The sequence below is a fragment of the Ciona intestinalis genome, chromosome 14 (assembly GCF_000224145.3).
Source record: "Ciona intestinalis chromosome 14, KH, whole genome shotgun sequence".
NCBI classification, from domain to species: domain Eukaryota; kingdom Metazoa; phylum Chordata; class Ascidiacea; order Phlebobranchia; family Cionidae; genus Ciona; species Ciona intestinalis.
The window spans coordinates 169,920-194,477 of NC_020179.2; the positions used below are offsets into that span (position 1 = coordinate 169,920).

Sequence of the window (24,558 nt, forward strand, 5' to 3'; positions counted from 1 at the left end):
TAAATTCTTAACGTACTTGTATCTCTCTGTTGAACTTGGTTTTGGTCACGAGAAACAGCAGTGTTTCCTGACCAGGGGAAGAATCCACCAACAAGCCGAACTTGTTTGTATCTCCTTCAACGATCGAATACTTTGCGGAAACACTGTTTGCTGGCGAGTCGCGGTCGGTGGCCGTTGGTAGAAAATACTGTTCAAAACGAAAGGTTAAACTATATGCAATTATTGGTGATTACTTATTTATCCTTGGGGCAATTCAAGTCTTAACCTGGGTGTCATATTGCGCATCTAATGTGAAGGCTTCATACATCTCGTGCCGGCTTACATGTTACAAAGTATTCAATATTTTGGATGATTTTGAACAAATAATAAATTAGGTTTGAATGAATGATTGAATGAGTCTTATTTATCCTCGCAAGGCGGGGAAACGACAGCCGTTATAACACAGGTGTTCTGTTTCATACACGTCGTGCCCGCTTACGAGTTACCACGTATGTAACTTTGCGGGTGATTATTTTACGTTTGGCTGGCAATTCACTCATGATACACACACGTCCACAATCGTAGCAGCGCCGAGCCTTGAACCGATAAACTCTGGGTTTTGTTTAACAAACCTGAGCGCCAGCTTCTGTGCTTTCTGGTATATCGACATCAACGTGTGCTGGTTGGTTGAAGATCGGAGCATTATCGTTTGTATCGACTACTTGAACATTTATTTCAACTGGAGCAACTGAAGCCGTGGAGACAGCAATAAGTTGGATGACGTCATTGGGTATCGCTTCTCGGTCAATTCCTTGCGTAGTTTTTAACTCCCCGGTTGCTTCAATCAGTGTGAAAAAGCTGGAAGGCTCTGATAGACTGTTGGCAATATAAGATTATATTAAAACATATAGTACTATGGGTAAGGTAGGGTACTGTTAGCACCTAAATCCCATGTTTTTCAAGTATAACAAGCTCTTTAAGAGTCACGTGCTTAGGGTTATAATTTTGTAAATGTTCTTGGTTTACTACCAAATGTGACAAGAAAAAAGAATAAAACATATCCTATTTTTACCCTAGTACATCATATATCTAAACGTAGGATAAATTGTTATTTATCTCATCGAATACAGTAGCGAAGGCCAGATTAATTAAAACGGCGAAAGAAAGGGTAATTAGCAGCAGAACGACCGACGTTAAACATGAATTTGTTCGGTGTTTACTGAGTGCTGCTATGGGCCGATATATTTAATGAAAAGTAAATCCCAGTTTTCACGACACCAAACTAAAGACGATTTATGTTGTTTGTCGCATCTGCTGCAAGACGACCACACTGGGGGTTGGGGAATACAAGAATCGATACGCAATATCATAATTACACTTCAGGGTGGAAGCGATTTACAGCCGGCATCGCGTCAATTATACAAAAATAACATTGAGTTTAACTGAAAACTTTATTTTATTTCCTAAATATTCGATTGAAATAGTTTTATATAAGAGGTTTTGGTAAGACGGGCGTGTTTTCAATTCATTTTCTCGTCCCATTTGGTAATAAACAAAGAATATTTACGAACAATCGTATAGCCCCGCGACATTAAAATGGCGTTGTTAGTCGTCCAAAACATGCTCTTGCCCCATAATTCTATATAAAGTAATTTTTTGGCATAAAACGAAAGTTTGGAAAAATGTTTAAGTGTTTAGCAACTAACACAAAATAACTATCGAATACATATATAGTATGGTGGGGGAAGATGAGACACCTTTTCATTCTTTTTCTTGTCCCATTTGGTTGTAAACAAAGAATATTCAAAGAATTATAAAATCGTATACTCACGACTCCCATAGACCGTTGTTAATTGTTTAAAACACGATCAGGATATTTGGATATTATGTGCTAAAGATGTCTCATCTTTCCTCATCCTACTATATATAATGTAAAACACCATCTAACCGGTAAGTTTGTCCATTCTGCTGTGGAATATTGCCAACGATCTCATCCGCGTTACCTTCTTCAAAAACTTGAAAATTAAGCGACCACACTCTGGTTATGCTTATCAATACTCCCAATGTTAACACAAGGCAGGTCTTCATAATGTGGCCAAGCTAGCCACCACACTTTAAGTACTTGTGACACATGTTTCATTAACACATAGCTTAGATATTAAACGTCCTGTTGATAAAAACAAGCTGTCGATATTTAATTAAGTAATTCTAACACCCGCTATAATCTATCTCAGTAAAGTTACAACACTTAGGCGCATGAACTACCAACTATCGATCAGAGTTAATTAGACCTTTTCACAGAGCATTTTATGGAAGACACTTTTAGATAATTGTAAATACATCTTTACGTCTCAATTCATATGGTACTGTGGGGGAAGATGGGACAACTTTAGCACATAATTTCCAAATATCCTCATCCAAATATCCTCATCGTCAAAACTCCCTTAATATAAACCTGACGGCTTGTATATAAGAACCTACTTTCATTCTAAACGTTTCGGTTTAAAAACTAAAACCATAATTGATAAATTAAGAAATAAAAAAAAGTTACAAATTCTCTACAATTCTTGTTCTATCTATACAGTTATCTTTAACTTACAAGACTTCACAGTAAACAGTTTGTTTATTAGTAAACTGTTTCTACACTGAACGTACTGATGACTTAAAATATCAGCTTTACTAGCAAACCACCATTCCAGCACTGCATGCATAACATCGTGTATAATTATGCGCTCGAATCTAAGCAGTGTACACGTCTGCGTGGTCCGCGAGAACAATAATTAAATCCACGCCTTGCGTTTCAAGTCAACTCTCAGTAAAACGTCCTAGAGCATAACTTACTGCGCGCTCGGTTAATGTAAAGTAATCTTCGCGTGAAACGAAACAGCGCACCGAGTTACAGCTGGCCACCCTTCACGCAAGGAACATAATCTTATTACCCGCCCCGTCTGTAAAACGCTCTTCTATATAAAGCGATTGCTTTCTTCGTATAATACTGTACAGTATATTCGTGTTTGCGAACGAAACAAGCAAACGATTAGATTGAAACAACAATATTTTTATTAGGACCGAATTTATAAACCACATTTCACGTATTCATATAGTGTGTTTTAACGACTGTCATTTTTGCTGTTAATTCCCTTCTCTTCGTTGTTTTAATTAATTTGATCTTCGCTCTCGTTTTCAAAGAGATTAACAAAAATTGGTTATGGCGTTTAAGTAGGGTGGGGGAAGATGGGACACCTATTCATACTATTTTATCGTCCTATTTGGTAGTAAACAAAGAATATTCAAAGAATTATAAAACCGTATCCAATAACGTCTTCTATAGACTATTGGTAATTGTTTAAAACACAATCAGGATATTTAGATATTATGTGCTAAAGGTGTCCCATCTTACTCCACAGTACTATATAATGGTTTTTCCTAAAACTAACGCTATAAAACTTAAACTTTCTGATGAAACCTGAATTCTAAGCTAACAATAACACCTCAAGTCTACCCGCCCACTTTTCCGAATAACTTGAAATCATCTACTTAACATTATAAGTGGACGGCATGTCATAGCTCGCTGTGGGACGTATTTCGATCATGACTATTGGCCAATATAATGTATGCGGAGTGCAAGTTACATTCATTCATTCATTCATTCATTCATTCATTCATTCATTCATTCATTCATTCATTCATTCATTCATTCATTCATTCATTCATTCATTCATTCATTCATTCATTCATATGAGTTGGTTTATTACTACGTTATTTTTGTTATTTTTCCAGTCGTATTACTGCAACTATTTTAATACTAATCAATTACTAATTGGACGTATTTCGTTAACTATAATGGTACTTTATTCTTGATTCTTTCGTCTCATTTGGTAGTAAACAAATAATATTCAACGAATTATAAATCCGTATCCTCACGACTCTAAAGAACGTTGTTAGTAGCTCAAAAAACGCAATCAGGAAATATGGGATTTATGTGCTAACGGTATCTTACCCTACAATACTGTACAAATTGTTTCATATATTACATAAGTTACTTAAGAACGATCTTTAAAACGGCCTGGTAATTCGTCGTCAACCATACAGAAGCAATGGAAGCTTTGGATCTTTTGTTTCGTATTTGTGTGCTTAACAACAATGAGTTGGATTGTGCTTTGGAATTACAAAGACACAAAAGTAAAGAATAAAACCTGGTTAGCAAATACTAAGGCTTAGTATTCATGTAAACGCCATTACAATCAAATACGACGATTAAGTAGGCTTAATTTACGTGTTAAGCTGCTACCGTATGCTGATACACATATATAGTAGATACGCTGGTACTTAAGTAGTAAACAACGAATTTACTAAGAGTTATATAACCGTATCCTCACGATTCTAAAAAAGCGTTGTTAATTGTTAAAAACACGACCAAGAAGGATGCGATACCATGCCCTGAAAGTATACCATCTTACCCTACATTACTATACAGGAACAAAATACTGGCAATAACTATGTTACGAACTTATATGCGAACCTATCCTTTAAACTATAGCCATCTGTTCAATATGCTATACAGTAGGGTTGGGAAAGACGGGATACATTTTACCTCTATTTTCTCGCCCCGTTTAGTAGTAAACAAAGAACATTCAAGAAATTAATAAACCATAAGCCCATGACTCCCATTGACGGTTATAATTGTTTAAAACACGATCAGGATATTTAGATATTATGTGCTAAAGGTGTCCCATCTTCCCTCACCCTACTATATATACTTCCACCATGCACAGCCGAAACACGGAGGTCTTCAACCAGATAAGCATGCGGGTCTTACTATAACAGGATCTAATGCATTACGATGATGATGAATACAAGAGATCTCACTCATTCATGCGTTTTAAATCTCAATCATAAAAGATTAAACCGAAACCAATTTTAAGACGTCCATTATAATTTTGTCGACGTTTCAACGAGGGGTTTATATTCAACAGCATTGGAGAGACGTCCGACGTTTTAAATTAAATCGGTCTCTAATATTAAAGGATAAATAATGTTAGCCGCTGTGAACCGGTCAAATTTATAGTTCTAGTTTAATATATGAATTTACCCCTATAGTTTATATAGCAGGGTGGGGTAAGATGGAACACATTTTCATTCTCTTTTCTCGTCCCATTCGTGGTAAACGAAAAATATTTACAGAATTACACAACTGTATTTTCAAGAAGAGCGTTGTCTATTGTTTAAAACATGATCAGAATATAAAGGATTTTGGTGCAAACGGTTTCCATCTTATCCTACAGTATTATACATACCATTACCATTATTTCACCCCTGGATTATTCTAATATTAAAACAACAATTTCTTGAATAGATATCTATAATAGCCAGCTATGGGAACCACGTCAAGTCGTTTATTCACGTTCGATGTAGCGATGATAGTAATGGTAGGTAACAATACATCACGTGTTAAAAGCATCGCTTTCCCTTTTACTGTGTTATGCTTGATGGACAAGAAAACATTGAAAGGATTTAGGAATTTAGGAAGTTGTACGCTGTAATCACGCTTATAAAAACAAATATATTAACGTGTAAAAGTACTGTAATAGGCTCTACAGAACACAATATTTTCACCGTATTGCAGTTGACATGACGTTTTATAACATACCTCGTAACTCGTAAGCGGGCACAAGGTGTATGTAACAGAACATTGGTGTTATAACGACTGTCGTTTTCCGTCCACGCAGGATTAATAAGTTACATACGTGGTAACTTATAAGTTACATTCATTTATTAATGCATATGTTTAAGTTGCAAACCGCATCATCATGACTTTAAAAAAAACTTTGTTAACTGTTAAAAACACTATCGGAAAGTATGGGTTTAAATGCACGGTTTATGTGCATTCATCCCATCTTACCCCACAGTACTATATGTGTTGGGTCATTAGAAATATAAACGTTGATGTTAAAAATCACGTTCGCCATTCGACGTCGGTTTGTGGTCAAACAAAGACAGTGATCGATCTGCAACACGAGGTCTGGATCGAAAGTTGAAAAAACTTAAGGAACGTGTGGAGAGACGGCTCCCTACTTTCATACATGAAACACTTTTAATGGGCCTCATATTGATTTTAATAAAGATCGACAAACCTACGGGAAATACCGAATAAATAAGCAAAATAAAGCAATGTTTTTAAACATTAGAATAATGTTAGCCGGTTTAGTATTTTACACTTTTACTCGAGAAGTTTTTACACTTTTTTAACGACTATCGTTTTGTTGCAAATTACCGTCTCTGCGCTTTTTTAATTAATATATGATCTTCGCCACTGTAATGTATGCGAAAATATAAACAAAAATATATGGCATATTACTCGAAAGCTGGTGTTCAACTTCTTAACACGTTCTTTCTATTGATCAGCCGCGTGACAACACTTCGATTTCCACGTAAGCAGTCGTTATTGATGGCATATCGCTGTGATTGGGAAGCCAACCACGGTAGCAATTACCTTAATCCAAGTGATACTTTCCCATGCGGGGTAACTTACAATTTGTTGCCAACACAAAAGGAACATGGCATCATGCGCTTTGTCGAGTTTTATATAAATATACTAAACAGTAGTTGCGGAACATGGGCTACAAATGATGTAACAAAAGAGATCAATTTAAAATAAACGCAGACTTACCTCTGGAATATTTATTACTGGCGTATAATATAACAGGGTATAAGGTGGAAACCGCTAGCACACAATGTAGTACATACGGTATGATAAGATGAAACCGGTTGTTTTCTCTTTTTTAAACAAAACATACACCACAGAATTAGAACAGTATCTTTGCGACTCTGAATGAGGCTTGGTATATTAGGGTGGGGGAAGATGGGACACCTTTTCATTTTGTTTTCTCTTTCCATTTGGTAGTAAACAAAGAACATTCAAAGAATTATGAAACCGTATCCTTACGACTTCCATATACCGTTGTTAATTCTTTAAAATACGATCAAGACATTTAGATATTATGTGATAAAGGTGTCCGATCTCCCCTCATCCACTATATAATTGTTCAAAACAAGATCAGGAAATATTGGATCTTGTTACTAACGGTATATTCATTTTACTTCACGTACTATATTTCATATTTTCTAATCGTGTTTTTAGTCGAGCGGATACGGCTATATATAAATCTGCATATATTTCTTGTTTACTGCCAACAATATTTAATAGAATGAAAGCATAAACTATATCACCCCAAACTAATACGTTATAACTGCAATAATACATACCACAAAACATATACTAAAAAGCTAATGTTTTTCACTATGTACAAGCGCACTTCTAACCAAAGCCCTTCATTAAGACGGCGGACGGGACCAGCGACTTAACGAGAAGCGAGTTTTAAATAATAACAATGGAGTTTATCCATACATTTCCTCCCTACTTTGATTCTATTGGGAGCAACTAAAAAATTCGCCAATCGAGTTGATGGTACTTAACTACGCAGTAGCGCTGTGGGGAAAGGACTACTTAGCTGGATCCTATAGTCGGGTAAATAAAGTTGGGGAAGCGAGCCGATCAATTAATTTGGGAGACGTTTAGTGCTGGGACCGTGGGACGTCTTATGCGATGGTGAGTCACTGGTTTGGAAAATCCAGCGGGGTTATCCGAAAGTCGATCAAAACGTAGTCGTTACTCTGAATTAAGGCTGATATAATTGTCAAAACAAAAATTAAAACTCATGAATATTTCAGTCGATCGTCTGGATTAAAATTTAATTCGTGCAGATCAAATAAAAATCCCCCGGTTGCTATTCAGCCTGATCTGATTTAAACTATACGTCTATGTAAAACGATACTATGCCATTTAATATTAAATCCTGTATACACATAACGACCCAACTCAAATTATATAAAACACAAAATTTAATCAGCCTATTTTAAACATTAGATATGCCTCGTTTCGCTGCTAATTCCTTTCTCTTCGTTGTTTTAATTAATTAACTAAAACTCACTGTGAGTTTACTTGCTTTAGACTTCATCTGACACTTTTACTCAAGTTTTACTCCAGCTTTTCATCGACTGTTATTTTGGTAATTACCTGGTAGCCTATTCGTCACTGTAATCGAGGTGATAAATAAACAATTGTGTTATGTTTGTCCCAATAATACTATGCAACTAAGCAGATATAGTGGGGAGTAGATGGTTTTCACTCTCTTTTCACATCGTTAAAAACAGATTAGGAAATATGGCTGCTAACAGTATCCCATCTTAACCTACAGTAATATATCTGTATAAACTTTACACCACAACCTCAACTTACGAAACACATATCAAGTTCCAATTGCCTAACAGCTTCCTATTTCATCAAATACCAAAACTAACAAAGAGAAATGCGATATCTTGATATAAAAAGCGGTGTGTTTTGTAGGTTTAGCTGCCACGCTTTTACTCAAGTTGTTTTTTCTTGTATAGCGTGTTATAACAACTCTCGTTTTGCTGCTAATTTCCTTTATACATCATTTAACTTGATCTTTACTACTGTATTCGAAGAAATAAAAATTATGTAAGAATATAACACCACGTTGATTTAAAAACAATATATCAGTGGCTCATCTGGTATAAAAACGTATAGTGTATTTCCAACGTTTCGTCTGCCATACGGCGAGACTTCGCCACTGATATATTTGTTTGTACTATGCCTGGTAGCAGAAGTAACAGAATGACGTTGATTTAAACTTATTGTATCAAACAGAGTGTTGAACAATAATAACAAACGTTTTGCTCAATTCAACTTAAACTGAGATACGTTTCCACAAAGTTATGATTGTGAACAAACGTTTACTTCAGTAGTTACCGTTTTCTTTACATGTGGCATAAAAAGGCCACTTGCCAAATTGTTTTTTTTTTGTAAAATTTTTCCAGCTTTATTAATTCGTATCAAAGTCAACGCTGTTAATTTTTTGCTGATACAAACAATTGATGAGCTTGATTCGAAAATTTTATTATCAAAGGCATTTCAAAAGCGTTGATAAATATGACGTCACAGAGGAATTAGTGACGCCACAAGGAATCACGGCAAAGAAACACGAGCACCACCTAACGGCCAAACATTTGATTTTATTATCTCGCGTTATCACGGAATGTGTCGTTATATTGAGGATATCTTGTCGGTCCCTGGTGACCTTTCGTGAACTCTAACCCGGCGATTGGACCCGTATATGACGTCACATTGGGATGACTAACCTATGAATACATAATATATTGAAAGAATGATCGCCGAACACGTTTTTTTCTTACAATAAATTGTAAATCTGTTTTTAACTATGAGCAAATTAATGTAACTTAGTTTATCCTCCTGTGGCGGAAAACAACATGTCGTTATAACCTGGGTGTTCATACACCGCGTGCCAGCTTACGAGATACACTTTGTGGCTGATTATTTTGTGATTTTTTTTATGTAGATGAAAATTTGGAGAACCAATAAGTGACCACTGGGTTAGAGCGATTGCTGTAAGTGTCTTGATTAAGGATACATACTTCCATAATGATAACAGCAGCAGACTATAAGTGAGTTTTAGCAAATGCTATTTTGTCACTATATAACCTGTCCTTTGTTTCAAATATTTTTAAAGTGTCTTCCTCCAAAGACAGATACACCCACAGTAGCAGCGTCGAGCCTTGAACCAGTTACCTCTAGATTCTTGGCAAGCTTATCGCTGCCTTGGCGCCAGTCGTTGTTGAAAAAAAGTAATACAGTTCTCTTTTTAATATTAATTAGACATGAATTATGATCTGATGAATTTTGTTAAAACCAACCAACCATATTACTGAGTGGTACGAGATCTTTCAATTGAACTTCTTCATAATTCCCGTACTCGAGGAAAACAACGACAGCCGTTGACTTGCTTGGATGGATGTTCATTATCTTTGCTTTGTAAAACTGCAACACATGAATATTATGATAATGCATATAGTTTAGCAATGTTAAACAAAGGTGGACAGCTTCACAGTACTATATGATATACATAATAGTGTATGAATTTAACTTGTTTATCTTCGCATGGCGGGGCAACGACAGTCTTTATAATACGGCTGTTCTGTTTCATACACCTCGTACCTGCTTACGAGTTACCACATATGTAACTTTGTGGATAATTACTTTTTTATTGTTTACAATTACGGCTAATTATCTTGCTGAACAATGGTAGCAGCGTGAAGCCTTGAACCCATAACCTCTGGGTTAGAGGCAGCCACGCTAACCACTATGCAGTTGCATCACAAACTACCTTGTAATCTTCCCAGTATTTGGCTTGGCAAAACGAACCCTCGCTCCACTTGCATTCCATTGCTTGTTGCGCAGGTTGCGCAGGTTGCACAGGTTGCGCATGTTGTTGTTGCCCATGTTGTTGCTGCGTATGTTGCGCATGTTGTTGTTGCCCATGTTGTTGCTGCGCGTGTTGTTGTTGCGCATGTTGTTGCTGCGTATGTTTATACTTATGTTGTTCAACATTGACTTTCCTTCCTTGTGATTTCATTCTTTCAGCCGTTTCACCCAAAGTCATCTGTTTGCCAGAGTTTGTAGGTGGTGGTTGTTGTTGTTGTTTCTGTTGTTGATATTGTTGTTGTTTCAGTTGTTGTTGTTGTTTCTGTTGTTGATATTGTTGTTGTTGTTTCTGTTGTTGATATTGTTGTTGTTGTTGCCCATTACGTTGTTGATGTGGTTGCTGTTGTCGTTGTTGTTTTTGTTGTTGTTGTTGCCCTTTAAGTTGTGACGGGGGTTGTTGTTGTTCCTGTGGTTGTTTTTGCACATTACGTTGTGGCAGTTGTAGCGGTTGTTGTTTATGTGGTTGTTGATATTGGTGTTGATGTTGTTTCTGTTGTTGTTGCCCATTACGTTGCGAAGGTGGTTGGTAAAACTTCATCTCTGGCGGTCGTTGTCGATTCGAATCAACTTGCTTGTTTGGTTTGTCCTCGTACTGAATACAACTTATATTTGTAACCGGGTTTCACACGTATGTACACAGGTCCAGTTAACAACACTATTCTAGAGTTGTAAAAATATAATTCTAAAATATTCTTTGTTTACTACCAAATGGGATGATAAAAGGGAACAAAAACGCCTATTTTCCCTTAAATTCCCCACCCCACCCTACTATATAAAGTTTACAAACCTGAGATTTGTCCTTGGTGAATCGTGGCGCAACCGCTTTTGGAAACGAAACTTTTTCGGACAATTTTTCTTCATTCCACAGTCTATGCTTATCCGTTCGTTCGTTTTGTTGTCGAGATTGATCTCTGTTTGTGTCGAATCTGTTCTGACTTTTCCCTGCATTGAAACTATACCCTTGCCTGTATGAGCTTTTATCATTGTGGGTGTGATCATTAAATGGTGGATTCCTGTAAAAAAAAAAATTACGCAAATATTAAAAAATAAATTGATTTTTTTAAATTAAAATTTCAAATAACTAAATACACATTCTCAAAACGTACAATCATTTACATTAACACATGTACTTTAAAAATAAAGTTTTTGTTACAAATTAATTTATACTAACTTTGAATAATTCTGGGGTCTTCTGTTTGAATAACTTGCATCAGATGACCGGGAATTTTCTGTGATAAAATAAAAGAAATAATTTAACATAACTACATTACAAATATAAAAACTTCACAAAATATAGGTGAAAAAAAGAATACGAACATCTAAATATTCTTTTCAGCAACTCAAGTCTTGCCAGATGGGGGTCGAAAAGTTAAAAATACACTGCAGTTAAAAGATTAACTACATTATGCCTAGCAAAAGTAACAGAAAAAATCTTTTAATGAAAATATTTACCAGTCCCTACAATGTAAAGGTTGGACACCAATGGTTAATAAATCACCTGTTCTGTCCGACTTCCCACCAGTTTCAACCAAACTTAATTGTTTAACATATTCGATAATATGATCATCATCATGCATTTGATCTTCAGTATCCACAGTGGCTTTCTCAGGTCCTACATGGGATAATTGGTAAGTACGTGTTATTTGTCACTAAAAGTGCTACCATTGTGGGCGTGTGTGTACTTGGGCAAGACACTTAACGGCAATTGCTCCAACCCAGTGGTCACTAATGGGTTGTTCAATTATCAGCCATACAGAAAAACAATCACCCACACAATTACATACGTGGCAGCTTGTAAGCTGACACGTGGTGTATGAAACAAAATACCCATGTTATACCATTGTCGTTGCCCCGCCTAGCGAAGTTACATACATTCAACATCACATTGCACAAAAACCCAACCATGCTTAGAAATACAAACGTTTTGGCTCTGTTGGTTGAATCTTGGTTTCCAGAAAATCAAATAAAGTTGTGTTTTTGTTTGAAGCATGTTGTTCTTCATCATCATTATCACGATGCCGACGACTTCTTCCACCTGTGTTGTAATTAATGTAGTGAAATATTTATTTTAATGATCATAAATTCTGTGAATCTAACCCTGAACCACAGAGCTCATGAAGTTGAATGATTCTAATAATGAAACAAACACGCAGTGAAATGAATAAAGAAAGCACAGGAATGTTAGTGATATGCTTTTAAACTAATAATTACTAGGATTGTAGAACCCAAGAAGTTGTAGCTAAATGCTATTGCAATAAACCCAAAGTAAACATTAGAATACATACCTCTCCCTTCTCTTTCTCCTCTTCCTCCTCTCCCACTCCATCTCGCATCTTCTCCTCTTCCTCCACCCCTTCCACCTCTATCACTCCTACTACCTCTTCCACCTCCTCTCCCTCTCTCACTCCTTCCATCATCTCCTCTCCCTCCCCTCCCTCTCTCATTCCTCCCATCTTCTCCCCTCCCTCTCCCACCCTTCTCAGATGCGAGTAAATCCTCCAAAGCTGCCTCAAAGTTATTCATGGACCTCGCAACAGCAGCCTCCACCTTGTGGCTACCAAACCCCATTTGCATCAGTTGTTCACAAACTTTCTCATCAATTTTTATCGATGGCTGGAAATATTTTATAAATACAATTAATGAATGAATGTAAATTGCTTTATCTTGCGTCGCCAGAAAACGACAGTCATAGGTAACTTTGTGGGTGATTTTTTTATGTGTAGCCGACAATTTAGACAACACATTAGTGGCCACTAGGTTGAAGCAATTGTTGTTAGGTGTCTAAGTCTTGCCCAAGGACAAAGGGTGTAATAGCCAAACTTTATCTATAATTTAAACAAGTTTGAACCTTGTGTTTGTTGTCTTGTCCTTTGTACCGACTGTTCTCTTGTTTCCCATGGTAATTGCTACGAGTGGAACTTTGGTCTGGAAACAAAAAGCTATATAATTTGTGTAAAATAAAGAAGCGATTTTTGACCTGAAAGATATTTAAAAAAAAAAGCTTTAAAACTTTATAAAAAGTAGGCCAGTTTTTGAGCTTAAAATATTTGGGGAATCTGGGAAATAAATCTAATTTATAGGTTCTAATATTTACTGATTAACTCAGTGCAGAAAATGTTGGGTAAGTCTGCCCACCCTGCCACCCCAGGTTTGGCGCCCATGTAGAGTGTGTTTCTTATAAAAGCTGCCACTTGTTTTAACTACTGTGGTTTATCTTGAAAGCGCAAAATTTTATGGTATGCTACATACACATATATATATAAGATGTAAAAATATTTAGAAATAAACCAATATTGATCTGTGGGGAAGCGGAAGCAGCGAACACCCTTGTTGAAGATTCTTGTGTCTTCACTTCAGCAATTGCAGCTTCACGATGATCCCGAAATCCACTTGAAGCTTCAGGGTTGGAGGTTTCACTTGGTTTTAATGACGGTTTGTTTGCATTGTAATGCTTGGCGATTTTCTGTGCGAGAAAATAAGCTAATAACCATCATCATTTCCTCTATGTAAAAAAACCATACACAAATTCTCATAAAAATAATCACCTACAAAGTTACAAATGTGGTCTTAAGTGGGCACGAGGTGTATGAAACAGACCACCCGTGTTATAATGACTGTCGTTGCCCCGCCATGCAAGGATAAATAAGTTACATACGTGGTAACTTGTAAGCAGGCACGAGTTGTATGAAACAGAACACCCGTGTTATAATGACTGTCGTTGCCCCGCCATGCGAGGATAAAAATAATATTCAGTTAAACATGAAGATATTTCTTACTTGTCCAAATGGAACAAATGGTGGGGAAGTTTCATCATCAATATTATTCCCACGGGCAAAACCACAACCTTCCTATCAAATATTGAAACAAGTTAAGATAATGTTGGTTAAAGTGACAAAAAAGAGATCAAAAAAACTGTAATCCTATCTTCACATTATCATTGGGTGGTTCCTGTAAAGAGCACCCTTGTTTTCCAAATGATAGGTGCCTATGTACACACCCAATGTTTTCATGTTTTAAAATATATGGGTTTGTATACAGGCCACTATGTAGACAAAACACACTCATATATTTTTAAACAACAATTTCTTCACCTTTCCCGCCTTCCACTTGTTGTATAAACTTTCCACTTTACCCCCAAGTACTTCTGTGTTCATTGGGTTCAGCAATAAGAAGCCATTCTTAACAATAACTTTCGAGTGGATTCGAATTTTTGCACCAGGTGGAGTGTCTAGACTGGTAATAACAAAATTAACCATAATGAGAAGCAAAAATAAAATTGAACTTTTAGATAATGAATAAATAAAATGCAACTTACTTACGTTATCTTCGCATGCCAGGAAACGACAGTCGTTATAACACGGGTATTCTGTTTCATACACCTTGTGCCCGCTTACAAAGTTACCACGTATGAAACTTTTTTTTTTTTCTCGAATGAAGGGGCAAAAACAGTTGTATAACACGGGTGTTCTGTTTCATACACCTCATGCATGCTTACATGTTACCAAGTTTGTTATATGCCATTTACTAATAGATGCATTTTTCTGGATAAAAAAACACACATATGTATGACACATGCAAATGTGTCAGTCACAGCCCATGGGTAAATACAATTTTTATCTCAAACATTCAGTTAAAAACTGAAACTATATCAGTGATATTAAAAGTTAAAATGTTTATTTTCAGCTACATTATGTGGCTTTTCTGGTTTAAATACATTTTTTTAGAAGTTGAAAAGAATTATTAAATATTGACCTATAAGCATCAAAATTTTAAATATACTACTTTAAGATAACCATAAAAACGAACCATATTTTGTTGATATGTTCGTGTTCAATCCCCACCACACATTTGCTTCCATCACTAAGATGGATTTGCAACATACGAGGCGAATGATTCGACTCTTCATTTGACTTTGGTGCCGATATATTACGGGTTTTAACAACTTGTAAAACGCATGGTAAACAAGGGACCTGCGATTAGAATAAGAAGTCATTATTTTAAACAACGTGTCAAAGTGATTAGCACGCCTGCCTCTAAACCCAAAGAATATAAGTTGGAGGCCGGATGCTGCTACCATTATGGGCGTATGTGTCTTTGGGCAAGACAGGGCAATTGCTTCAACCCAGTGTCCGTCACTGGTGGCGTTGTGCTAACTGTGCATGCCTATAACCGAGAAAAAATATGTTCATGATAAATAACAGAAAGAAATTTTCGACCATAAATTATCCATGATAGCCACTCCGTCCTCCATAACAATAGCACAATGTTACAACAACAGTTACTTCACATACCTCGTTTAACTTGTTGATATCATCAGGAAAATATTTATCTCCAATCCCCACGATGTCGAACTGCATTAAATAGGATTGTTTTAACTTGAATATTAGTAAACATTGTTTTAATTTATATTTGTTTAAATTGTCAGGCATGCATTACATAAAAAAAACGCCAACATTATTTACCCACAAAGTTACATCCACAGAAACTCATAAGCAGGCACAAGGTGTATGAAACAGAACACCCGTGTTATAACGACTGTCGTTGCCCCGCCATGCGAGGATAGATAAGTTATAACAATTCATATTACAATACACCAGTATCAAAACTTATGTTCAAATTCCACTTTATAATGACAAAAATAAATACAGTGAAAAGATATTTTCACAATCGTAAGTTAGTTAAATTGACTCAGTAAAATATATCAAACATTTTATCAACAGTTGTACACATGCTACCTACATTCAGTGCAGTTGAGATTATGTCTTTAATATTTGTTGCAGATTTATTAACTGCAGTGAGCTCCTGTTTGCATTTATCCAGGCCTTCACTAGTAAGATGCCTGGGAGAACATAAAAGACCTGTTGCTACCATTGTGGTTTATGGGCATAAGCCCCAGATAAAAAAATAGCAAGACTTAAATAAATATAGGAAGACATGAATACGCACTCCTGTATTACCAATTCATCATGTTGGCTGCAATTTTTACTGATATATTTCGCCCAAATGACATCGCCGGTCTTTTATTTAAATAAAATCTCTTCATTGTGTGAGGATAAATAAATGAGAGTCATTTATTCAAACAAAAAATTGTCATGCTTAAGGTTTATTTCACGGAATGTCAATTTAAAATAAAATAATTAAATATATCGTGTTTACCATCCCTGTTTGTTCAATTCAATTAATGCAGCCATACTTCACAATCATCCAGCAAAAGTATTTAAACTTAACATATTCGACAACCTATAGAAATCTAAATAGAAGCTTGTTTCCGTATATAGCTTACAATGAATATACAGCGGCACACAAAAACATTCCATGAAAAAAGTTTTTATTTTTTAACCGACTAAATGTTCCAATTTCAATTAAAATAACTATTTTGTGGATCAAAATATAAGTGCAAAGATGTAACACAATATTTTATTTAAAGCAAGTATGGATAATGCTTATGATTTGTAAGTATAATATTTGTAAACACGACATCAGAACACGTTGAATACATTTTACACTTGAAATAATATGCTTTTAGTGTCTTGACAATCTAAAGGCGCAAATTTTATGTCCCCAGTTTAGAGCAACTGGGTTAAGACCTACGAATTAAGGTTTATAAATTCTTAATTTAAATTTGTGTTCTGAATAGTCGTAGAAAGCGGAATTATGCTATAGCAATTCGGTTTAATCAATTTGAAAAAATCAACACAAGTTACTATATATGATTATAGGTTTTGATTGCGATAACCAGTTAATTTATAATAAGTATATATCGATAACATTTGCAGCTTGTTTATACTGTCTATTAGATCAGCGTTTATTGTTTTTTTGACCAGTGTTATTATTTTCCAGGTGCTGAGAGACTTTTCTCCATAAACTTTCTCTTGGAGTAACACATCCACCACTTGCTTGGTTTGCCAGTTTCCTGGTCGATAACTTTCTCAAGCAAACGGTCACCAATTTCCAATCTAAGCTGGCCGATGTAAGCCTTCATTTGGTCGGCTTCCGCACGGCTTTGTGGCTTGGAATACATGGCATTTAATGGGAAACCTGGGTCACCAGGTATGTCATATGGAGAAACAGCCAAGGTGTATAACTCCTTTCTTCCTTGCTCTTTATTGGCACACCTTTGCAGCTTTTTCAGGCATTCCTGGATGTATAATGTGATGTAGATAAGTGTACGATCTGCGTCAGATTTTATGTCGTAATTCCGGAAGAAGATGTTTGCACGAAAGAACCCGATCGTTTCATCAATGATATCTGTGGCATCATTTGGCAGACGCGGTGCCGGGCCTTTGTATTTGGTTGGACACTTAATTGGAACCAACGCAAGGTTGCCAATGGATTTTTGAAAAGTTTGAGCAGAATGATAAGCAGGCATAATGTTACACTGTCTTTATCTAAAAACAATGAAATTATCTGAGTGAAATAAAAGCTATTAGAATACAGGGCACTAGTGAAGAATCCTCCGGTACATAGCAGAATAGGCTGGTGAAAAGTGTTAGTGGTTGGTGGTTATAGGGGCTAGTAGTTAGTGGTTATAGGTGTTAGTGGTTAGCAAATAAGGTGGGGGGAAGACTTTTCACTAGCACCGAGTTTGCATTAACGTTTGTATATAATAGTGCAAGTAATTATCAAGTCGCATACATTATACTATGCACACTGATAATATACGTTAAGTATAAAGTCAAGCCCGCATTTCATTCGTTTCTTTGTATGATCATCGTAGGTTTCTGTGCTCTCTGTGTTATTTTTGCACAGCACTTTAACTGATCTAAAGCTTTGTACTTTGTATAATTAGCAGGTTCGTATATAATTTACGTTTACTAATACAGTTTTGTGCAGACAGAAAACACAGAATTATACCAACTGTTAATCTTCTGGGTTCTGGCACTTCCTCATTTGTTTTGGCGAATCAACTGCCCAAACTTTATTTGGCGAAAATACTGAAGTTAATAAAAAAAGGGGATAAATAATATTTGATCTACAAAAAGTGCTAAGAATAAATATTGTTAAGTTATGAGAGCACCATTTCGCAATAAATGGTGTAATAATGAAATTAAAGTAATAAAACGACTGTAACTTATTTATCCTCGCATGGCGGGGCAAGGACAGTTGGCGTTCTGTTTTATACATTTTGTTCCCACTTACGACTCACGTATGACACTTTGTGGGTGATATGTATAAGATTTTAGTATAACACTACGTCAATCCAGTACAAACAAACAACGGGCTAAAGGAATGAATGTTAATTGTTTCCACTCGCTTGGCAGAAGTACTTCATAACACGGGTGTACAACCATAGATAATACATATATAACAGCCTACATAGTAGGCGACAAAAAAGTAAAGCCTTGCCACAAGTTTTTTTTTGTAATTGGAGCAATTAACGGTTGCATTGTTTTGTGACTTGCATTCATTCTCCCAACTCCCAGGCTTAACTTTAAACGAACGTACCTGTTTAATTGTGAACTTAGGTTACACACTTACCTATTTATATTTTAGATTATATAAAAGGAAATGATCGCTCAAACAAACGATCTATACCCCATTGTTTGGCGGAAGCGAGCATAATAGTGTCTTATGCTTCCGATTAAAGTTTGGCTACAACACCTATAGGCAATTTAAGTTTATTAAGTCGCATGTGCGATCAACAATATATGTTTGCAACGTATATGGTGGTGTATGATGCGGTTATAGTATTGGACCATCAGATGGATAAACTGTATTTCGTGTTATTTGTTTTTCTGGTTGGTGGAGCAAGAGCAACTGGAAGCGAAGACATGCAACCAGTTTGGCATGAACTTGGTGCATGGAAGTATTATATACACAATGGTAGTAGAGTTACCTACCATAATGCAACTATTGCGTGTGAGTCAATGGACGCTAAACTTGCACAAATCAAAACTCAAGAGGTTCAAACTTTTTTGGAGAAACTGATACCGAAAGGTATTTATTTAGTATACTCATGTATGAATAGTAGAGCGGGGGAAGATAGGACAGCTTTTCAATGTATTTTCTCGTCTCATTTGGTAGCAAACTAAGAATATTCAAAACAATATAAAACCGTACCCTCACGACTCCCATATACTGTTGTTAATTGTATAAAACATGATCAGGATATTTGGATTTTATGTGATATAGGTGTCCCATCTTTCCCCACCCTATACTAAATAACCTACGAACATTGATCATTTTGCTGTTAATTCCATTCTGTTTGATCTTTAAATATTATGAGCCCGAGGTTGTCCAAATTCTAAGCCATACAGAAAAACAATCACACACAAAGTTACATACGTGGTAACTCGTAAGCGGGCACGAAGTGTATGAAACAGAACACCCATGTAATAACGACTGTCGTTTTCCGGCTACGCGAGGATAAAGTAAGAAGTTACAATCTCCGCTCTCGTATTCGAAAAGATAAATAAAAAGTTATACTATGTATTTTATGTTTGTTATCAGGCACAAGTTATCGTGATGCTTGGTTCATCGGTTTGAAACGAATGCGTAATTCAAGTTTCCATTGGGATGACGGAACGATGGTGTCACCAGGTTATGCAAATTGGGACCATAAGGAGCCAAACAACTCATCTGGTGATGAATATTGTGTTGAGATAAGATCTACAAGCAATTACAAATGGAATGATATTCCGTGTCATCAAAAAAGATATTACATTTGTCAGCGAAAAGCAGGTGAATATAGAATGCAATATTAATTAATAGTTTACTGTGTAGCTCTGTTCTGTTTCTTACACCTCGTGCCCGCTTACGAGTTATGTATTGTTATTATAGGGCGGATATTATAACTGTTTTGCATGTTGTGTTATTCACATGGTGTAATGTGGGGTAAGACGGGATAGCACTTCCGTCTTTATCCCATATTTCTTTATTTCCACTGCGACATACACAATCTGAACTATGCTTTTTCTAATTATTTCACCGTTTTATTAAAGTTAACGTAACAACTGACGTCACCACCGACGTCATCACACACATGACGTCAATGCCGATAACAAGCAAATACGGAGGGACGACGCCGCCTTATTTCGTGATCGGTATAGTGTTGGGAATGGCGGCCGCAGTGATATTATTGATAATTTGTATAAAGCTAAGGTAGGTAACAAGGGTTACGTGTCTTGTTTCGTACCCTCCTGCTATCTTACGAATTACCATGTATGTAACTTATTTATCCTCGCATGGCGGAGCAACGCCAGTCGTTATAACAGGGGTGTTCTGTTTCATGCACCTCCAACCAGCTTACGAGTTACCACGTATGTGACTACTTTGTGGGTGGATAAAATGTATGACTGACAATTTGGACAACCTACTAGTTTCCACTGGGGTTGGGGCAATTGTCGTTAATTTTTTGCCCAGGGGCCGAAAAGTGACGACCCTAACAACTGTTGTGCCACATTTTTAGAAGATATAACATGTATGCAAAAATAGCGTAAAAATATTCAAACGTTTTTTTAGGAAAAAGAACAGCGGGAAAGATTCAAGCACATTAGATGTCACTCAAGAGCCGGACTACCAAGGCACTAGTTCAGGTATTAAGGATAACAAATTGTTGACCTATATACATTTGTGTTTAGATATATTGAACAATCATAAAAAAAAGATAGAATGAGTTAATTTATTGTTTTCAGATCAAAATCCGGGACAGCAAGAAGTCATATACAGTAGTATAGGTGAAGCAACAAACGATCAAAATGACGTCACAATCAATCAGGATGACGTGTACAGCGTGCCTCGTGGTGGGAAACGTGAAAATGACGTCACAAATACTCAAGATGACGTCACAAGCACTCCAGATGACGACACAAATACGCAAGATGACGACACAAGTACCCGAGATGACGTTTACAACATGGCCGGTGATGTCACAAGCACTCAAGATGACGACACAAGTACTCAAGATGACATTTACAATATGGCTAATGACGTCACAGACGATACGACGACACAAGAAACGCATGCCCCGATTTACAGCCAAGTGAACAAAACAGCAAAAACACAAAAACCAAACCAATAACCACTCAGCCATATATATATATATATATATATGTTGTACGGCATTTATTCGGACCGGTTCTATTTTATGCTGTTAAACGGCCCACAAATATATACCCAGGACTATATACCATATCATGAGTGTGGTAACATCATGGTTTATACCTAACCGGTATATAGGAATATACATTGGTTTTAAGATGGGATACCGGTAACAAATAAGTTTCCGGTCGTGTTTCTAACAATTAACAACGCTTTTTAGAGTCGTGAGGGTACTGTTATATACGATTGTGTAAATATTCTTTGTTTTCTACCAAATGGGATGAGAAAATATAAAATAAAACATGTTACATTCCTACCCCACCCTATACTACCGTTTTTACCATGTTCCTGGGGGTCCGTAAAAAGAAAATAAAAAAAAATCCTTGTCTGACAAGGTGTCCCATCTTCCCCCACCCTACTATATATAGTTAAGATACCTCAACAAGACTAAACACAGCACATATGGCTGATAAAAGTCGTTACGAGTGAAGACATGGCATATACCATATACGTATTATAATATACATTTGTTTGTGTGTATTCAAAAGCAACCAGCAGGCTGTAAATAAAAAGTAATTAAAGATTCTTGTCAGCGGATTAGTCCGAAACATTACGAAAAGTTATTAATTAAAAACCAGAATCAGGTGACCGATTAATTAATAAGAACAGATGGACAAATTTGTTTTGACCAAGTACTGGTGTATTAATGTGGGATTTCGTCCCTCTCGTATGGTAGGGTGAGGGAAGATAGGACACCTTTTCATTCTAATTTTTCCTCCAATTTGGTAGTATACGAAGAACATTTAAAGAATTATAAAACCGTATTCTCGCGACTACCACGGATCATTGTTAAAAACACGATTAGGACATTTTACGCTGAAGGTGTCCCGACTTCCCCCACTCTACTATATATCCAAATATCCTGAAGTAACAGCGGTCTTTGTAATATAGAAATGCGCCCATTTATTAAGCTATGCTCCTGTCTTTTTTACAATACTTGTAAGTCACCATAACAAATTACTAATTTCTAAATGGAACTTTTATTTTTCAGTAGGTCTACACCACATCAAAATTTGATAAAATTTCAAAAATTAAACAAAACCAAAGTTATCGGTTGATTTTTCAATTAGTGTATAATCTTTCGTGTTTCAAAGTTGGAGAGTTGAATATTGGGATTTATTTAAAGCGTTAGACTAAAATTTTTGAAAAATGCTGCTTTGTTAACAAACATATTAATGAGCATTTTTTTAAAGAGGTGTAACTGGTAAAAATCTAACGACAAAAAGGGGAAATATATACTGGGCATTAGTTTAATGGTGTCGACTGGTATTGGTGGAAAGCCACTGCACCGCGTCAAGGTTCCAGTCACAGCAGTGGGTTTCTCGCAACCAGGAGAAACCCTTGCATAGTTAGACACCATAGCTATGCAAGGAAAAGACTGGGGCATTTCTATAAAATGCACAAAAATTTTAAACAACCAAAATACACAAATAAAACTTCTGTCAAAAACGCACCTACCGGCTTATCATCCAAAAAATTAACAAATAAAACTTGTGTCAAAAATGTACCTAACATTAATTAAAACAAACAAGGTTTACAAACAAAGTTTATAAATAAAACTTATGTCATTGGTAAAAAAACGCAGCTAAAAGCTAAACCATCAAAATTGAACAAGGTGTACAAATAAAACCAAAGTCGTTAGTCAAAAAACGAACCTAAAATTTAAACTGATAAAAAGTCATTTGTCGCACCAAACAAACAGCCAATCAATAACAATTAAACATGGTTTCCAAATAAATGTTATGTTACTAAATATATGAAATGAATGCACAGCATTAACAGTATCAACAAATGATATAATAACTTTAGCCAAGATATTATCTTGCAATGATAAACATAAAACAGAAATCTGACAAAGTGATATTGCATGAAAATTAGATGCACACAACAAACAATTATTAAAATAAATCAATTAAAGTACACAAGTTCTGCATTAACAAATTGACTTTAGCCAAGAAACTATCTGGCAATGATGGATAAAAAAGTCTGACAAAGCGTTCATTACATTACATGAAAATCTGGTGCACACAACAAACAACCGATCAATTAAAACACACAAGGTGGACTAAAATAAAATATGTAACAAAATTTGCTGAATGATATTTCTGCCACTATAACAACTAAGCATACATGCAAACAGAATAACACCCAATACAGAAGTCCTAATTAAAACTAAAGAACAATTAATGCTTCAAAAAATTGTCACTAAACATAAAAAATGTAACTGTACACAGTCAATCATTTCACCACTCTTAAGTCCTTTTCATCAAGGTTTTGGCAATTACTAAATAACATCAATAAATAACCTATGACCACAGGGTGGAATTGGCTTGACTGGATGATTTAGCGGGATAATTGGTGCACAGATATTTATATATCACTCACAATAGAGAAGAGCTCATCACATATATTTGCTTTCATAAGTGTCAGAGTGGAAAAACAAATCCTGCAAATCACTTGAAAAATGTTGTTGCCATACTAGTTTACTGGTATAAACACATTTAATCATCATTTAGACTTGAAAGTGCGCATATTACACCACTAAAATGTTCATGAAATAATTTTGTTTCGCCAGATAATCGGTACAAGTAGTAAAGATGGAAACGATACCCGATTAATTTTGTTACCAGGAGAACGAAGGATTTCCACACAACTACCATTTGCTTCTATAAATCCGGGTGACGATTTGTTGCGCAGTTTTTCGATGGCCAAGTATTAAAAACTCTGTAACTCATGAAAATGGATTTGCAAAATATTACCGCCTATTTACCACTCAGACCAAATTAGGTTGTGGACAAGTTTGAATTGAACCCGAGCGTGTAGTAGTTATAACTCCATCTAAAAAGGTCGCAGTATATGTTGTTTTCCAAGAGCAGCGTGTCTAATCACCGGTGGTCTGTAACTACTTTGAATAGTTGTTTGCACTAAGCCTAGTTTTAAACTATACATTTCAACAATTATATAACAAATACTCAACAACGAAAATGTTTACCAGCAACATGTAAGTTATTCGTAGCGATTATTATTTGCTTCAATAGATCCAAGTTATGATAGATTGTGAAGGTTTTCAGATGGCGCACATTAGCAAATCTGTAATTCATACAATATGGATTTTC

At 35.9% G+C, this 24,558-nt stretch overlaps 4 protein-coding genes and 1 long non-coding RNA gene across 5 annotated transcripts; 2 read left to right on the forward strand and 3 right to left on the reverse strand.

Annotated features, from left to right (window-relative positions):
- Positions 1-7: 7 nt before the first annotated feature.
- LOC108950051 (protocadherin-7-like) lies at positions 8-2,142 on the reverse strand. The gene is made up of 3 exons (XM_018814703.2): positions 1,928-2,142; positions 612-855; positions 8-187 (listed from the first exon to the last, which is right to left on the reverse strand). The coding sequence occupies exons 1-3, from the start codon at positions 2,065-2,067 to the stop codon at positions 8-10; spliced, it is 564 nt and encodes a 187-aa protein (XP_018670248.1). The 5' UTR covers positions 2,068-2,142.
- Positions 2,143-8,937: 6,795 nt separating this feature from the next.
- On the reverse strand, positions 8,938-16,602 carry LOC100181610 (tudor domain-containing protein 3). The gene is made up of 16 exons (XM_018814878.2): positions 16,499-16,602; positions 16,082-16,181; positions 15,634-15,693; positions 15,149-15,312; positions 14,434-14,575; positions 14,119-14,190; positions 13,631-13,805; positions 13,191-13,267; positions 12,628-12,955; positions 12,264-12,377; positions 11,841-11,954; positions 11,514-11,571; positions 11,130-11,355; positions 10,245-10,934; positions 9,779-9,898; positions 8,938-9,201 (listed from the first exon to the last, which is right to left on the reverse strand). Exons 1-16 carry the CDS (start codon positions 16,531-16,533, stop codon positions 9,079-9,081), a joined length of 2,598 nt encoding a protein of 865 aa, XP_018670423.1. The 5' UTR covers positions 16,534-16,602; the 3' UTR covers positions 8,938-9,078.
- Positions 16,596-19,647, reverse strand: LOC100176247 (actin-related protein 2/3 complex subunit 3-like). The gene has a single exon (XM_002127924.5). The coding sequence runs from the start codon at positions 17,709-17,711 to the stop codon at positions 17,172-17,174; it is 540 nt and encodes a 179-aa protein (XP_002127960.1). The 5' UTR covers positions 17,712-19,647; the 3' UTR covers positions 16,596-17,171.
- LOC108950052 (CD209 antigen-like protein D) lies at positions 19,006-20,046 on the forward strand. Its single transcript, XM_026837620.1, has 2 exons — positions 19,006-19,279; positions 19,793-20,046. Exons 1-2 carry the CDS (start codon positions 19,006-19,008, stop codon positions 20,044-20,046), a joined length of 528 nt encoding a protein of 175 aa, XP_026693421.1.
- Positions 20,047-20,217: 171 nt separating this feature from the next.
- Positions 20,218-21,100, forward strand: LOC113474880. Its single transcript, XR_003396586.1, has 2 exons — positions 20,218-20,877; positions 20,977-21,100. It is a non-coding gene; the product is annotated as an uncharacterized LOC113474880 (long non-coding RNA).
- Positions 21,101-24,558: the final 3,458 nt, after the last annotated feature.

Bases quoted from the DNA above. Each gene is read 5' to 3' on its own strand.
- LOC108950051 (XM_018814703.2), bottom strand. From the start codon at position 2,067: ATGAAGACCTGCCTTGTGTTAACATTGGGAGTATTGATAAGCATAACC. The intron at 856-1,927 runs GTTAGATGGTGT...TATTGCCAACAG, and splicing joins CAGAATGGACAAACTTACCG to TCTATCAGAGCCTTCCAGCT. The intron at 188-611 runs GTTTGTTAAACA...CGTTTTGAACAG, and splicing joins GCACAGAAGCTGGCGCTCAG to TATTTTCTACCAACGGCCAC.
- LOC100181610 (XM_018814878.2), bottom strand. From the start codon at position 16,533: ATGGCTGCATTAATTGAATTGAACAAACAGGGATG. The intron at 10,935-11,129 runs GTTTGTAAACTT...AGTTGTATTCAG, and splicing joins TCACCAAGGACAAATCTCAG to TACGAGGACAAACCAAACAA. The intron at 9,899-10,244 runs GTAGTTTGTGAT...CATGTGTTGCAG, and splicing joins AATACTGGGAAGATTACAAG to TTTTACAAAGCAAAGATAAT.
- LOC100176247 (XM_002127924.5), bottom strand. From the start codon at position 17,711: ATGCCTGCTTATCATTCTGCTCAAACTTTTCAAAAATCCATTGGCAAC.
- LOC108950052 (XM_026837620.1), top strand. From the start codon at position 19,006: ATGGTGGTGTATGATGCGGTTATAGTATTGGACCATCAGATGGATAAA. The intron at 19,280-19,792 runs GTATTTATTTAG...GTTTGTTATCAG, and splicing joins GGAGAAACTGATACCGAAAG to GCACAAGTTATCGTGATGCT.